We start from the raw sequence: 15,774 nt of genomic DNA, 5'->3' as shown, positions 1-15,774 counted from the left end.
GCAGGCTCGGGCATGCAGTGCACATTCCATGTTGGAAGCCTCAGTGATATGAACACTTCGACTGTTGTTGGGGGGTTGCGGACAAGGCTGCCAAAGGTGTTGTCCCTCACGTGAGGGGCATGGGATTCTTAGGTTCTTGTCTTCTGCAGCATCAAGGTCGGCGTGGGCGTGGGCGTGGGCGCTCGATCAAGCGCAAAACATCCTCCACGAGTGCGGTGGCGCTCTCATTGGGGCAGTGCCCTGGAAAGAATCAAGAATGCGGCTCTCTCTCGTTGATGTTGGCTGACGAATGCGCGCTTCAGCTCGATCTTGCAAACTTCCCATGACGTTAAGGAGGATCCATGGTTCTCAGACCAGCGCCGGCAGTTTCCTCCACGAGAAGTATAGGTTCTGCAGGAGCTGGTTGTCTGTCCACCCAATGTGGCGGGCGACACTGTCATATTGTTCAATCCAGTCCTTGACGTCTTCATACAGCTTGCGTGAAAAAGCGTCGGAGTGGGATTTGCGACGGGCATGCAAACAATGGTGGGAGGGGACACGGTTTGCTGCTACAGGCTTGTCATTGTTGGCTTAGTCAGCTTCGGATTTTCTGACAGGAGACCGAATTCCGGTGGTTTTTCCTGGTAGCAGCAACTGGCTCAAATTTCAGGTGCTTCGTGGTGTATTTCCGAGGTTACTCCTTGTGGTACTCGGTCGTCTTGCGGTTGTTCTGCCAGGCTCGGGTCAGGACTTTGCTTATGGCTCGACAGGGGCATAAGACGCAGGATAGTCCGCCAGCCGTGTCCCATTATCGGGTAACTCGGCTGAAGAGCCGCCGGGTTCACACAGAGTGAAGGGCTATGGGTAAAGTGCCCAGCACCTCCACCTGAACATACGATTAGAGCTGAGCATGACCTGCAGTGTCCCAAAATAGTGAATATTGATAGAAGAGAGTACTGGAACAAGGATCCGTGACAGTAAAACAAAACTCGCAGAAGAGAATCTATCCTGAACACTGAAGAAGCTGCATTGCTTTAGTGGCATTTTGTCCGAATAAATCCTCTCCTTCGGGGTTTGGCGACTGCCGTGGACGTACTGAACTGAAATGGATGTGGGACCACTTTTCTGGCAATGAGCCATTGCAGACTGTTGCCACAAAGCGGCGTGAGCTGGGTACGTAACACGCTCGATGAAATGTCCGGACAGCTTGTAATTCGCGTAACGAGTGTGGATGAACGTTTGTGTTGACGAAACGTGCGACAGACCAGCGGGATCAATACCAACTGCAACACCTGTGCTCTGTGAAAGTGCACGTCTACGCCGGAACAATTTCGGAAGCAGCACAGCATCACCTAAAGCATGGCACAGGAACTACCAGCTTGAAGGCAGCTCTTCGGTGCGCCGCACACCTGTGCTCCGTGAAAGTGCACTTCTACGCCGGAACAATTTGTAAGCAGCACAGCATCATTCAGCACGGCACGGGAACTACCAGCTTCAAGGCAGCCTTCCGGTGCGCCGCACAACCGAAGTGAGCCCTCGGTCATTTGACCGAAGCTGCACCGCGATTGCACACCGCCAAGCACGACTCATGCAATTTCCGTCGTTAAACTGTGTATCCAAATATATTGCCCACGCTTCACTGCAAACCTCGAAGATTCCGATGGTCAATGAGAGCACAGAAACGTCGCCTTAAATTTTATCCTAGCGGTATCCGAATCAATCCGAGGTCCGAGCAACGTAGGTCAGATTGTCTCTTCCGTGACAATATCCCGGTCGGTCACCAGCGAAATGCAGACGGTCACCAGCGAAATGCACACCGTTTCTCCGTATTTTCACGTTATACCTACGTCAAACACCACGCTGAACTCTGAACTCGCTTTCGACCGGCCTCATATGACGGCTTCCGCGTCTGAAATCAACTCGCCGAGACGAACGACAACCAAAAAAGCATCCGACAAGCTCCGGCCCAGCTGGGGCCAGCCGCTGCAAGGGCGCTGCCATCTTTCCTGTGACGTCACGTATTTGGTTTGGTCATGTGACGTGTGGTCAAATTTGCGTACAATGGCAGCCGCCTTATGGGGGTCACTTTCGAGTGCAGACCGGAACCCCGGTTTATCGCTCTAAGCCCCTCTACCTCGTTGCTCGCGACTCAGGCGCGTCAGTGTAAAACTGACGTCATTTCCTGCGCGCGGGCGCGCGTTTTCGCGGGAGCGTTGGTTTCCAGCCGACCCAGAACAAGACGCGCGTGCCGAGGCGTCGAAGCGGGTCTCGCCCAATGAGGGTCGGTCGAACTATCACGTGATCCTGCACAGTACGCTCTTTCGTATTCAGCCCATTTCGAAGTGTTCAAAAGCATTTTTATTTCCCATATAAAATTAAAAGGTGTGTCTTTTGACACACAAGCCAGTTTTATTTACTTATTTGTTCCTTTAGTTCTCATTTTTAATATTTGCGTCAAGATTTACATCGCGTGTTGAGAATTCTGTTATCTGGCAACGCTGATAACGCGCGGCCGGCGGTGCTTGGTGCCGCGCCAGCTTCCGCGCGAGCGTTCATAGCGCGTCGCGTTTTCGCGTGCAGAAAAACGCGCCATGTGGTCCGCGCTTTAGTCGGCGCTAATGGTGCGCAGTTGGTGAATTTAAGCCGCTCACACACTGCTCGTACGTCATAGAAACGACACGGGCTGCAGTCATGATTTCACTGCTTTCACGCCTCAATCAGGTTTCAAGCGTGTGTGCTTCGTGCATATGTATGCTTTTAACATGTCTAAAATGGGTTTTGATATGACCAGTGTGACGGGACCCTCATCTACAAGGAATGCCTCAGACAGTGTTTGCAGCGCCTCTTTTGTAAAATGCATAAGCAGTGGGACCGCCGCTTTAGCGTTGGACGTTGGCGGTAGCCGGGAGAGCCAAGACAATTCATGCTGTTTTCTCTAGCAGTGATATTTTATTTCCAAAGCTTGCAGAAAAAAAGTCAAAAAGCGAGAAATTAACGGAGCATATCGTAAATGGCAACTTCCGCTCAATTTAGTGCTTTTTTTTTTTTTTTTTTTGCACCGAAGCAGAAATTAGAAATTAGATACGTTTGGATCTAAAAGCGCCCGTGCAGAAACCATAGTCGTAGTCCCTGATCTTCATCTCCACACTGTCGTAGGGATAATAGTAGGATTCTTCTTGGCCTTTGATGTGCCAGGTAATACCGAGGGCCTTTGTTGGCGAAGTGTAGGTGAATTTACGTCCGTTAAGATTTGCCTCGTTGCAATCCTTGAACCACCAGCCACCACTTAGTCTTGCGGAGCATCTGTCTCCGTCGGGTGGCTGCGTCATGCTCTTCTTGACGGTGAACTTCTGTCCGTTGTGGTAGGACAACGCGTCGTAATCTGTGCATGCCAAAACACCAGTGTCAGCCAAGCGAGGGTGTTGACGGCTCTTGCATTATGATATTCTAACAAGCAGCAAATATAAAATATTACGTTCTGTGATATAATATGTTCTGTTATAGGCAAACATCTAGAATCATTTTACTGCGTCAGTGAACACAAAATGATTTTCGTTACTTCCAAACTGATTTGCATACAAATTGTTTAGACGCATTGATTGACACAACTGAACTAGTAACTTAAATTACAAATCACAGTACTTTTTTTCTGAAGTTAATGCATTTTAAAATCTGGTCCGAAAGGCTCCATGGTAACATTGACAACACTGAAAACGCGACGCCAAAAACGTGACGCTAAGTGGAGCAAGCTACCGCCCGCTACAAAGGTACGGCCGTTATCATTCTTCAATCCATTTATTGATTCCTATATAGGATTAATATATGGGGACAGCACAGTTTGTACTTGTTTGGTGGCGTGCAATAAATTCTAAGCTAGCTCACGCCAAAAAAAAAAAAACGCTTAAAGTACAGTGTCGTTTTAAACTGTCTGCTCGACTTCCAAGTTATACAGCGTGTGACATCACACTGCTGGAGAACGCAGGAAAATTTGAATGTTGATTTTGGCAGAACCTTCATTTGCTGCTTTCTCAATTGCTAATCTGAATGGAGAGATAATAAATAGCAAGTTGGGAAGACTAAAGCCTGGGTTTTCCGAAAATGCATTTAGTCTGACTAGTTCGACAACCCACTTAAAGTGTCAATAATTAATGTCCGGAATCGTGCTGGGGCTTCAGCTGTACCAGTCAGTACGGATGTATGTAGTTGAACTGAATGGCAAACAAAACCTGGTAAGAAACAGCAGTCAAAAGTTAACATTATAGCAAAGGGCCAAACCGCGGCTCTCGAGCCCCGTGCGGCTGTTCACGGGTCCAAGTGCGGCTCACGGCTCCTTGGTAAGTCTGCCCCCTTTCTCCTCCCGTGTCACCAAGACAAAACAATATTCTACAATAAAAAAAAATAAAAAAAGCTCATAGTCTTGGCAGTCTTGTACTAGACAACGTACATAAAACCATATTGCTTTTCGGCATAAAGATGCCCCATACATGGGTAAATTACTCTCAAAATGTAATTTAATTACATTTACAATTACTTTGTTTTAAAAGTAGTTTAATTACAATTACAATTACTAGTAAGTGAAAGTAATTCATTACGACTACAAATTACTTTTAAAATGTAATACAATTACTTATCTATGAGAGCGATTCGACTTGGGCCGTATGACTTTAAGCGAGTAGTTAAGAATGCAACGCATTTGTTCTTTGCTTGCCCCACTTAGGAGGAGGCTTAGGCATCGCTGTGTAAATGTCATGTATTGTACGTTACTCGTGTGAATTATGTTAAATTATTAATACTACTGGACAGTCTGGGGCAATGAAGTCTTACATTCTTTTATTTTCAAGAAATAATATTAAATTAGCTCATATGCTCGAAGGAGCCAGATCGGTAAAGTAAAATCAGGTTGACACAATTTCGCTAGCCAGGCAAATAAATATACGACAATTAGTCTTCTCAGAATATTTTAATAGTGTTATTATAATCCACACGTGCTAATAGGAACGCATTTACACACAGACGTTTTATGTTATTGTCCTGTCATGTACCTAAATATGCTATGTGCCTTATATATATGTGTGTATATGCGCGTCTGTATGATGCGTATGTATGTATGTGTGTGTATGTATGCGTGTATATACATGTATGTATATACATATGTATATGTGTATGTGTATATATATATATATGTATATGATTTTTTTGTTATCTTTAACAGCGTGTTTAACTTATGCTGTTCTTCTGGTTCTTTTTTATTTATTTATTTATTTGCTTAATGTTAAAAGCTGAAAACTTAATGTTATTACTTCATGTGTAGTATGTCGCCGTGTGCCAATTGTAAGGCTGCAGAGGCCTTGTCAAGTCAAACTTTTGACTTTTTGCCCCTGCAGCCTACATCAGTTTCTGATGTGAAATAAAGGATTGATTGATTGATTGATTCATTGATTTATTTACATTGAGTTGGAACTATGATGGTTCAGAATTATGTAAGAACCGAATCGGGGCTCCTGAATCAATGGTGACAATATTCCCAGGTGAGAAGTCAGTCTCCAAAACGCTGAATCCAATATGATACGAAGTAAAGCCAACAGAAAATAAACTTGGAACTGCGAGTGTGTCACCGAGAGCTAGGCCGCTGGTGCGGGCACTGAGGCTTTCAGAGGCATTCCGCCAGAGCCGCAGTCTTGCAAAAGTAATTTGAAATTGTGCCCGAAATTTTCCACTTACTGGAGCTAGAAAGTAATTAAATTACAATTACAATTCCTTATAGCCCAAAGTAATTAAACGCAATTACAAATTTAAAAGAAAGTAATTAAATTACATTAATTCAATTAGTGTACTTGAATTACTACTTCCTTTTGTCCTGCGGCTCTCAGAACGTTTATAGTTTTGTTTGCATCTCTAACCCCATGTCACTCTGGCCACCCCTGTTATAGCACATCATTTTTACCATCTCATAAAAGGTGGATCATGCCGGCGTGTTTCGCGGAACATGAGCCGAATTGTTCGTGCGAAACTACACGTCACACAGAAGATTTTAATTTCGTTCTAGTTTCTTAAAAGGGTACATTCAGAACAATCATTAGCGTCTGCGATAACGAAGTTCTGAATTAGGTTTGGGAATTTGAATTTCTAAATTAACAAATTTAAACGATGTTTCAGCTAGAAAATAGTTAACAACCGTCTAGAATCACAAAATCAGCGCACGTAGAAAGACAGAAAGCACCCCAAGCATTTACAGCCTTTCAGAAACAGTTTGGGCTTGTTTTCAATTTTCGGTTTTCTATCGGCAGAGCCGCAGAGGTCCTGCTCCCTGCTGACAAAGCGCTCAATAACACGCGCCATTCCACATTCTTCGCATTTGTTGCGAAAGGCACTGCGGCAGAACCGATACCTACCTTGATGAGGACCCTCGTAGTCGGCAACGGTCAGCTTGTAACCCTCCTGTTTGGAGCCGACGACGAATTTGTGATAGAGCAATACTGTCGGTTCCCTTTGTCCTATTTTTGTCAGTTCGATTCTGAGAGCTTGTTGGTTGTTCGGAAAACTCGTAAGTGCATGAAGATTATCAAGTCCTTTGACGGAAGGAAAAAAATGCGCTTAGAAATAAACACGAACACCCTCTCCAAATGGTAAGACTGACTCATAAACCCTCCATGACGTGAGGCCTCACTCCTAACATGAGCTGCAGGAATGTGCATGGCGCTGACTAAAACCATAGATCAAACCAAGCTAACGATAGTAAATTGAAACAAGAAACACCTACAAGAGTAGCGACTCACATTTTTCGTTTCACGATGCTATATAATCATATGCTTCAATAGCAGAAAAATATGCATTGAATTATATAAAGATAATTGTTGGTATTCATTAGCAAGCTAAAATGCTGGCAGAATAAACTTATTTGTGAGAGCTTGTTTTGAATGGTGAGTATCAATGTTATTGCAAAGCAAATAAACACAGATAGGCTACGTCACCCGAGGGTATCTTTATTGACTGGTTTTGTTTTACATGTGAACCAAAATTAATATTAATACTACTGGTGATTTCTGTTTAACGCAATATTCTTGTTTCTTTTTGTTGGTTTGGGGGAGATTCTCAAAGGAGAGTTAACGTGGCTGACAGATGTGATGTGGGCCACGGGGCATTTAGCCCACTAAAGTCCGCGGGAAAGTTTACCCCGTGACGTGACGCGAAGGTGTCACGTTACACCCACGACTCCAACTGTCTATATGTGGCGCCACTCGTTTATCAAAATGGCGGTAATAGTGAGGATCGGAGATACGTGATGGTATACCATTTTCTAGGCCTGTCTCGTGGTGTGCTGACATTACTGAGCGACACGAATTATTCCCGCTTTGGCGAGGAAGCTGGAGTAGTGCGCAGGCAGGTCGCATTTTTCTCCCGAAAGCAACAAATATGCGTAGCGTAATATTGACTCCATGGTACAGTTTTTTTTTCTTAGGGGCGAAGCTCCTTAGGGTCTAGCCTTGTCCGGCGTCCGTGCTCACATCAATTGCACTGCCTCCGAAATCGGCCCATATAAAAAAAAAAAAAAAAAAAAAAAAAAAAGTACGTTTGTTTAGGGGCTCGAATTGGGAACCGCTTGCTTACGAGGCAGACGTCTTAACCACTACGCTACACTTTTTTTTTCTTTATTGCACACTACGCTACACTTCAACGTTGCATGTAGTCGCTCAACGTCTATACAGGAGATGGCGCTGCGGTCAAATGCTCAACTGCGTATATAACCACGATCCATACAACACATTCTCTTTCTGACATGGACCGTTGACTTAAGCGGTGGAGATGCGTTCCCCCCGCTTCTAGCGGATCCAAGCTGATCCGCTAGAAGAACCACTGGCTCTGCATTTCACCCACCATTAAGCAGTAATAATGAAGTTGAAACGCAATCCGGAACTCCGCACCACCTATGAACAATAAAATCAGTATCATCAGCACCACCACAGCTTCGCCGCAATGAACATCATTCACCACGTGGAGATGCGGCCACATTTTTTTTAAACATAAAGTCACGAGCAAAACAGAAACCAAATGTATAAAGCAGGCGAGCTCCTTAACGTTCCACAGGATTCTAAACCGGCGAGGAACGGACGACAAAGGGACAAACACACACATTTTCCATCTCATCACTTTGCTTCACTCATAAAGATTGAGACGTGTGTGTTTGCGCCCTTGTCGTCCGTTAGTTTCTGGTTTAGTATGGTGTGTACCAAAAATACTGTTTTGAAGTCAACGCCTCGGTATAGACGTTAATGTCGGTTTCACACCTACCGACAAATGTGTCTCAGAACGTAGTTAGTGAGTTAAATAATATTTTGAGGCACTTAAAGATGTGATCTTAAAAGTCATTCCACTTTAGATGTGTTAAACGGGTAGATCATTCTTTAAATCGAACACTCGTATGTTACACATCGAGTTTTGCGATTTTTAGAGATCCATCCCTACCGAAAAACCCAGTATAACGTTTCTCTATCTGGATTATAAAACTAGACATCTACATGGATTCTATCTGGATTTCATGTTTGCAGAAGTTATTCACTTGGCATCACGCTGCTGTTACCTGATGACGTATTTTATGATCATCCTTCGGGCACAGCACAACGCCGCCGACGCCGCTTGTTTCTTAAGTATTGTGAAAAGTGAAGTCGTCCTAGAGGTATAGGACGACTTCTAGGATGACCGCAAGGATGACGCCAAGGCAATGGGACAAGTAAGATCGCTGGATGAGCGGAGCGAGCCGCTCAATCGTATATACATTTATCGGTTTATACGACGCTTTTTCGCTCATCGGGACAAGTAAGGCTTTCGCCTAAAAACATGTTTTACGAATGCTGTCTAAAATATTATTAAAGTGTTGTTTACGAAGCGTCTAAATCTCAATCTTGTGCTCTTGGAAAAGTCCGACCATAGCTTTATGCAAGACACATTGAAGTGGTCACCGACCACCACTCTTTGTGCTGGCTTGCTTCCCTTAAGGACCTAACCGGACTCCTCGGTCGGTGGGCGCTAAAACTGCAGGAGTATGATTTTAATATCGTCAACAGAAGTGGTCAAAAACATCAAGACGCTGATGGCCTCTGCCGATGTACGCTTACCCTTAAAGGGCCTCTGAAAGGAAAAAAAGAACTTTTTTTTTTTAACAGTCTGTTGGGACACGCGTGGCACTAAACAAATTTTACGCGAAAAAAAAAATGTTTAGAGCGGTATTCACGGCGATAAATTTATTTGAAATTCTGCACGCAAAGTCCATGACGTCACGAAGTGGTCATTCGCTCAATGCGATGGTAATTCGCTCTTTCCACCTCGACGCGAAGGCGAAACCGGTCCACTTCTCCTCCAGGCGCTCGGCATGCCGAGATGAAAAACAAGTAGAAATGAGGTGACTAGCAACTAAATCGCGTCTCGGGTAGTGAATATTTCTCTAAAAATGTTTTCTTTTGCGTATAATTAATTTTTTGACACGGATGTCCCAACAACACTGTTAAAAAACTTTTTTTTTTCTTTCCAGGGGCACTTTAACACCATTACTACACTTGCACTATACACAAATACCACAGCTTCAATCGCTCCTATTACCTGTGAGACTTTGCCTTCCGAGCAGCGTGCAGATCGTGTGAATAATTCAGATACTCTCCCACTTGAGAGGCAGCAATCCGTCCAAAAGTTGACGTTTTACTAACAAAGCTCAACAATTGTTTATATTGACGGGATATTGTTTTGTCAAAATTATGATCCACAGGGTAAGCGTTGGCTCCTTGTCATACCTCAACACCTCTGACAAGAGATATTACAAAATCTGCAAGATGAGCCCCCTGCCCGCCATCTCGGATTCCTAAAACCTACACAAGAGTTTGTCATCCATGGGTTCTTTTGGCCCGGAGTGTATAGTGCTGTATTCAAGTGCGTCAGGAGTTTCCAGCTGTGCCAGCGTCGAGAGTGTCCCACATCAACTCCCCCAGGACTTCTCGAACCCATAGCTCCCCCTCATTTACCGTTCGTCGTTGTGTGAGTTGACCTATTCGGACCCTTCCCAGAACTGGATAATTGTGTATATCGACCATCTAACATGTTACGTAGAAACAGCGGTCCTTCCCAACGCTACAGCACCCTAAATTGCTGCGTTCCCGCTGAACCAGGTGATTCTCCGCCACGGAGCTCCACGTACTCTCATAAAAGATCGCGGACGGTCCCTTTTGTCTACCACCGTGGAGGCGCTACTTAGTTACTTACCACTAAATTTCTTTCTCATGTCAAAAAGAACTTGAGATGAACACCAGAATGATGCAATGACGTTACTTCCAAGCCATGTATATTGGAAACTCGGCCGAACACGCGTATCATTGTCTTTTGAGGCCATGGCGACGCCTTAGACATTCTTTGTTGTTATGGAATCACTATCGACGCTCTCCTTTGTTCACGCAACGAATGCGAAAAACAGTACGGCCTTTCGACACGGGCTTCTGGCCGGGGCCATTTTCAGTGTTCGTGCGTATGGCATGCACGTGATGTGTTTGCCTTCAGAAGCAACAAACATGCGCGTCCTGGGCTGTGGAGATCGCACGCTGGGCTGTAAATTTTTAAAAATTGAAATGTTGGATAAATTGAGCTCTAACTCTACTGCTGATATATGCCGCAGCACACAAGACGACCAAGAAAATGACCAAGATCTGGAATGGGTTATACAAGCCAACGAAGCCAAACCAGCGCTGAGAGCCTAAAGACTCTGGTTAAAATTCACGCCCGACGTTTCCAAGTACGGACAACCACTGTTGTGCGAACATTAGAGACACGGCCACGAAAGATTGCTGCACTGCCATTGGCTTCCAAGAGCCTCGTGTGGCACAGGCATTGTGTACTGGCGCATTTGACGTTGCTTGCAAGGCAAACACAAGCACACCAAGGGACTTTGCTGAAAGTATATGCCTTTTCCGCTTGGTCTCGGGGATCAAAAACCACGGTGTCGTGTGCATGTTTTTATGACTGGATTGGTTGGCATAGCTGATGAGATCGGCCGCGGTCTATTTGAAAGTAAAGGCGATGGGCACGGCGGTAAACAATGCAATTTGGACGTTGCCATGGCATCACTACGTCGTACATCCGTTGCCTCTCATTGATCCCATTTATTGTGCGTCGTTGCCGACATAAATCACACGACGGGAAAATCTAGCCGACATGCAAAACTAGAGTACCTCAATGTCCTTCTGTTGAGGGTGAGGCCATCGTTCGTAGAACCTGATGACGACAGCACGCGCTCACATGGAAAATAGAAAAGTTGCAGGAAACAAAATGTCGCCCTAGCACAGTCAGCGCCACGAACGCGTGCAGGGACATGCTTTTTCACGCGCTTCAGAGCAAATAAATAAATATAAGAGTTAAAAAAAAATTGGTAAGGTGTCATCACCCCAAGCCACCGAGCCCCGAAGCAAAGTGCACATAAAGGCACGCTAGGCAAAACCGATCCTAGCAGCAAACGCGTGCCGCGAGCCACCTTTCGTACGAGCTCGAGAGAAAAAAACAACAGCAAATGCACTTGCAGCTTGATTCTGCTGTCGCCATCTCGTCGAACTTAATGAAAAAGAGTCTGTCCCGTCCAATTTATTTACACAAATACTACAATACGCAGGGTGTTTCACTGAAGGTGGACAAATTCGATATTGCGAAAACTACGCGTTGCACAAAAAAAAAAGGCTTGTGTCGTTTTGTTTTTAGGCCAGGGGCCCACTTAGGCAAATGATTAAAGTTTGAGATAACTAAGTTGTTAATTATTTTCGAGTAATTAATCTTATAAATATTGAGCTTAAGGACATGGTTTAATTTCGAAACTTGCTGAGCATCATTGAAACACACTAAATAAGAGAATTGAAGTGCGATAGAAGACACCCCGATAGAAAAGACCATAAATAAAATATCATGGTCCATCCAACTTTCTTGATGGTTCGTCAAACTTCTCTGATGGCCCATCAAACTTCCCTGATGGCCCACCAGGCTTCCTTGATGGTTCACCAGACCTTCTTGATGGCTCTTGATGGTCTATCAGACCCTCCAAATAGACCATCAAAGAAATTTCGATGGTCCATCATACTTCCTTGACGGCGTCTGATGGACCATTGAAAACGTCTTCTTGGTTCGTCAGTTGCTCCAATGGCACCTGATGGTCCACCAGACTTCCTTGATGGACCATCCAGAGCGTTAGATGGTCTGTCAGGTACTTTAGTGGCAACTAATGGTCCATCAAACCTCCCTGGTGGACCATCATAAGCGTTTGACGGTCGGCCAGAAGCTCATAACTGCATTTGATGGGTCGTCAGACCATCAGGCGATGGACCATCAAAAGTGTTTTGTACCATCAAATCGCATTTATTTATTTATTGCATGTTGCCCCGCAGTGCCAAGAGGAATTATTTCAGGGGGAGGGGGGTGTAGGTGTGAGAATCCATTTGCACAAGAATTACGGTCGTCAGATACAGAAACATACAAAAAAAAAAAACAAGTTCGCAAAAAAAATTGTGTTGCTTTGACAAAGTATAGGCATTTCCACGATTTATATTCTGCGGTGGCTGTTATATGTGACGACAATATTCCATCAGTCGAGGGCGCGCGTTGTTGCAGTGGTTCTGAGCGAGTGCGTATTCCTCTGAACTCGATCGCATGCATGCTTAAACCAATCGCATATATACTGTGAACGACTTAAGTTTCGCGAGAACCTAATTTTCGCGAATTTCGCAAATCGCCGGCAAATCGCGAAAAATAGTTCCCGCGAACAATTCCGGTAAAATTTGAACACATGAAAATCTATATTGAGATTATACCGCGTCGCAAAAATTAGAACCCGCGAGTTATTACAAAACTTCAGATTTGACCTAAATCGCGAAGTATTGAGCCGGCGAAAAATACGTCGTTTACTAGTATATATATATATGAATACAATAACAGAACATTTTTAAACCCGCTCACACCATCAGAATTAACTGTCGATTGTACGACAGGCCTACTTGATGGTGCCTGAGAGACAATCAAATATTTCCTGATGGTGGCTGATGGACCATTAAAGGCTTCTGCTTAAAGGTCGGACCTTCAAAACGTTTCTTGCTGCGACTGACGGACCGTCGAAACGTTTTGATGTTGCCCGGGTGAGAGCATCAGGATATCTCGATAGACCATCAGAACGAAAAAAAGGCTGATGGCGCTTCTCATGTCATCTTTCGGTGGTGGAAATAATGTGACCACATTCAGGAGGTTTCAGGAGTGGCCGAGAGAAGGCGCCAATGATCTCGCGTCGCTGCGCATTCGTGAATTACATTCGGTGCATAAAGCTAACAGCGGCGTGGCTCGATAACAGGGTGTTCAATTTCTATTAATCCGCCTCAACAATTGTCCTGGCATACTCGAAAGGTAACGAAGGCACCTTCTTATAAACTCAGGTACGTTTTTGCAACCATAGTTTTGTTTTAAACTGTTTTATTGTCCGTTGCTGAAAAAATTTGTTGATCTGCTTTCTATGTCAAGAAAATCATGTTTACAATCCAAGTGGCAGAGAATGCGTCGAAAAACGCACTTTGCTTGATAGGAAATTTATTTACCAGGTGCACGTATACTATAAACTAAATATTTGCGAGAAAAAAAAGAAAACGTTTACGAAGCCGCGAATGCGCTAGTACGAGGCCTGCTGCATTCTCGGGCCGACGAGGCTTAGTGTATTGCACGCTGTCGCACGACGCCGTCATGCCCAGCATAGATGATGGGGACAGAGTGTAGATAGCCCCGCAACAGACACCGAGGAAGTTTCTGCGGATCGTGGAGTCTTGAAAGTAGTGAGTAGATTAAACGCATTTTCTCTGCTATTTTGTTTTTGCTGTTTGATAATTCAACGTCCAATCATTTCCAGATAGAAATATTAACATGCCATAACCTAAATACAAACATTGTTTGCAAGTCTCTACGAGGATTTCGGAAGGTACCCTAACACTTCGGATGTTCTTTTTTGAAATAATAATTGGCACAAAATAAAGTCCACAATTGACTGTAATGGAATCTGTCTTCTGCCGGTACATATGTGTAATTAGAAATTCATACCGACCAACAGACGTTCGCACCATCAAACGATCACACCATCAATGTCCCAAAATACGACAGATCATCAAACCATCATGCCATCAAGCCATCAAGCCACCAAACCATCACACCATCAGGTTACGATCAGGTAATCAGAACAGCAATGTCCCAAAACACATGAGACAATCCGCCTGATGGACCATGAGGATTTTTCCTGGTGATTTTTTCGATAGACGCGCTGCATTTTACAGCTTCTTAAAAACAGCAGAACTTCGACGGGTTTCTAAGTTTTGGTTTGCAATCGGAGCGCTTCTGGGTACCTACGGCACCGCACCCCGTGGAGAAATAGTGCAACCAACATTTTGCTTCGCTCTGCTCGCTCAATGCAGCAGAGGCAGCTTGCACTATTTCTCCACAGGGCGCGGTGCCGTCGGTGCCGAGGAGCGCTTCGATTGTAAACCGAAACTTAAAAACCCGTCGAAGTTGTATGGTTTTTGAGAAAGGTGTAAAATCTAGCACGTGCTTTCTATCGCACTCCAACTTTTTCATTTAGTATTTCTGATGATGCTCAGCAAGTTTCCAAATGAAACCGTGCCTTTAGACTCAATGCTTAAAAATAATTACACGAAAATGATTAGCAACTTAATTATCCTGAACTTTATTAATTTTCCCTAATAGGCCCTTGGCTTAGAATCAAAACGACACAACCTTTTTTTTTTTTTTTGGTGCGATGCGTAGTTTTCGCAGTATCGAATTCGTCCACATTTCTTAAAACACCCTGTATACTACAATGTATAATGTTCTCTCCATGGTATTAAAATGGAGGTTGGAGAAACCTCTTGTATGTACTACCATACGCTCTTCCAGATTTTTCTTCTAGGTAATGTAAATCATAAAATTGTTTGAAAATGCGCTCAAAACGGTGAAAACACCCATATGTTTAAAATTTATTAAGAATCTACAGCCCTTTCAGGGGAAAACCTAAGGGTCGTACGGCCTTCATGACGTCTTCGTAATGAACCTCCGAAAGAATCAACACTCTCGTGCATTCCTGAAACTCAGGTTTGTGTAGCGAAATTCGCCCACTTAGTGACGAGCGGGTGAATCTACTTAAGGGTGAACGGAGTATAGCGTGATCGCTAGAGCGCTTCGCGTTCCCGCCGCAAGAGGGCGAGCAAGGAGGTGGAGAAACGAGTCCGAACGCCCGCATGAGCGTTTATACCTCCCACTGCCATTCGCGCGACAACTAGTGACACGGGACAAGCGAGAAGTGACGTTCACACTGCAGGCAAATGGCGAGCCGCTTTCGAGAGTTGCCTAACGACGGTCAACGGTGGACCGGCGGCTGCCTGGCATCGTCACCCGCAGCGGAAAAATTTCAAGAGCAAGCTACTCAAGACAGCGAGGATGCCTGCGTTGCCAAGGCAAGATATGAAGATCGTCATGCGTCCCAGGGGAGGCCTGAACCTTGGAGAAATTTCTAGATTCGAGATCAGCCGAGCCATCGCCCCAGCTGCGAACGTGAGTGGCGAGGAGGTAACGCAAACGTCATCTGCCCGGACAAACAGCAAAACATAGTCGTTTTAGTACGTATAAACGAGAGAAAGCAGACCGCTACCCGGCAGTCAGAAACCTCACTATCAACGGCATTGCACACGACGTCAGCGCCTAGGAGACCGCTCCCCACGGCACCGTTAAGGGCGTCGTCAGGGGTGTTCCGTCGAC

At 44.8% G+C, this 15,774-nt stretch overlaps 1 protein-coding gene across 1 annotated transcript; it reads right to left on the bottom strand.

Annotated features, from left to right (window-relative positions):
- Nucleotides 1-3,025: 3,025 nt before the first annotated feature.
- LOC120841045 (ficolin-1-like) lies at nt 3,026-6,674 on the bottom strand. Its single transcript, XM_040211880.2, has 3 exons — nt 6,647-6,674; nt 6,372-6,548; nt 3,026-3,361 (listed from the first exon to the last, which is right to left on the bottom strand). The coding sequence occupies exons 1-3, from the start codon at nt 6,672-6,674 to the stop codon at nt 3,057-3,059; spliced, it is 510 nt and encodes a 169-aa protein (XP_040067814.1). The 3' UTR covers nt 3,026-3,056.
- Between the last annotated feature and the right edge of the window lie 9,100 nt (nt 6,675-15,774).

The sequence above is a fragment of the Ixodes scapularis genome, unplaced genomic scaffold (genome assembly GCF_016920785.2).
Source record: "Ixodes scapularis isolate PalLabHiFi unplaced genomic scaffold, ASM1692078v2 PGA_scaffold13__105_contigs__length_92229423, whole genome shotgun sequence".
Taxonomy (NCBI): domain Eukaryota; kingdom Metazoa; phylum Arthropoda; class Arachnida; order Ixodida; family Ixodidae; genus Ixodes; species Ixodes scapularis.
Note: the sequence above shows the minus strand (reverse complement) of the source record. Positions and strands in the feature narration are given on the sequence as shown.

Excerpts from the sequence above, each read along its gene's own strand:
- LOC120841045 (XM_040211880.2), bottom strand. The coding sequence starts at position 6,674 with ATGCACATTCCTGCAGCTCATGTTAGGA. Across the intron at positions 6,549-6,646 it reads TCCTGCAGCTCATGTTAGGA|GACTTGATAATCTTCATGCA; the intron begins GTGAGGCCTCAC and ends CTTCCGTCAAAG. Across the intron at positions 3,362-6,371 it reads CTACGAGGGTCCTCATCAAG|ATTACGACGCGTTGTCCTAC; the intron begins GTAGGTATCGGT and ends TGGCATGCACAG.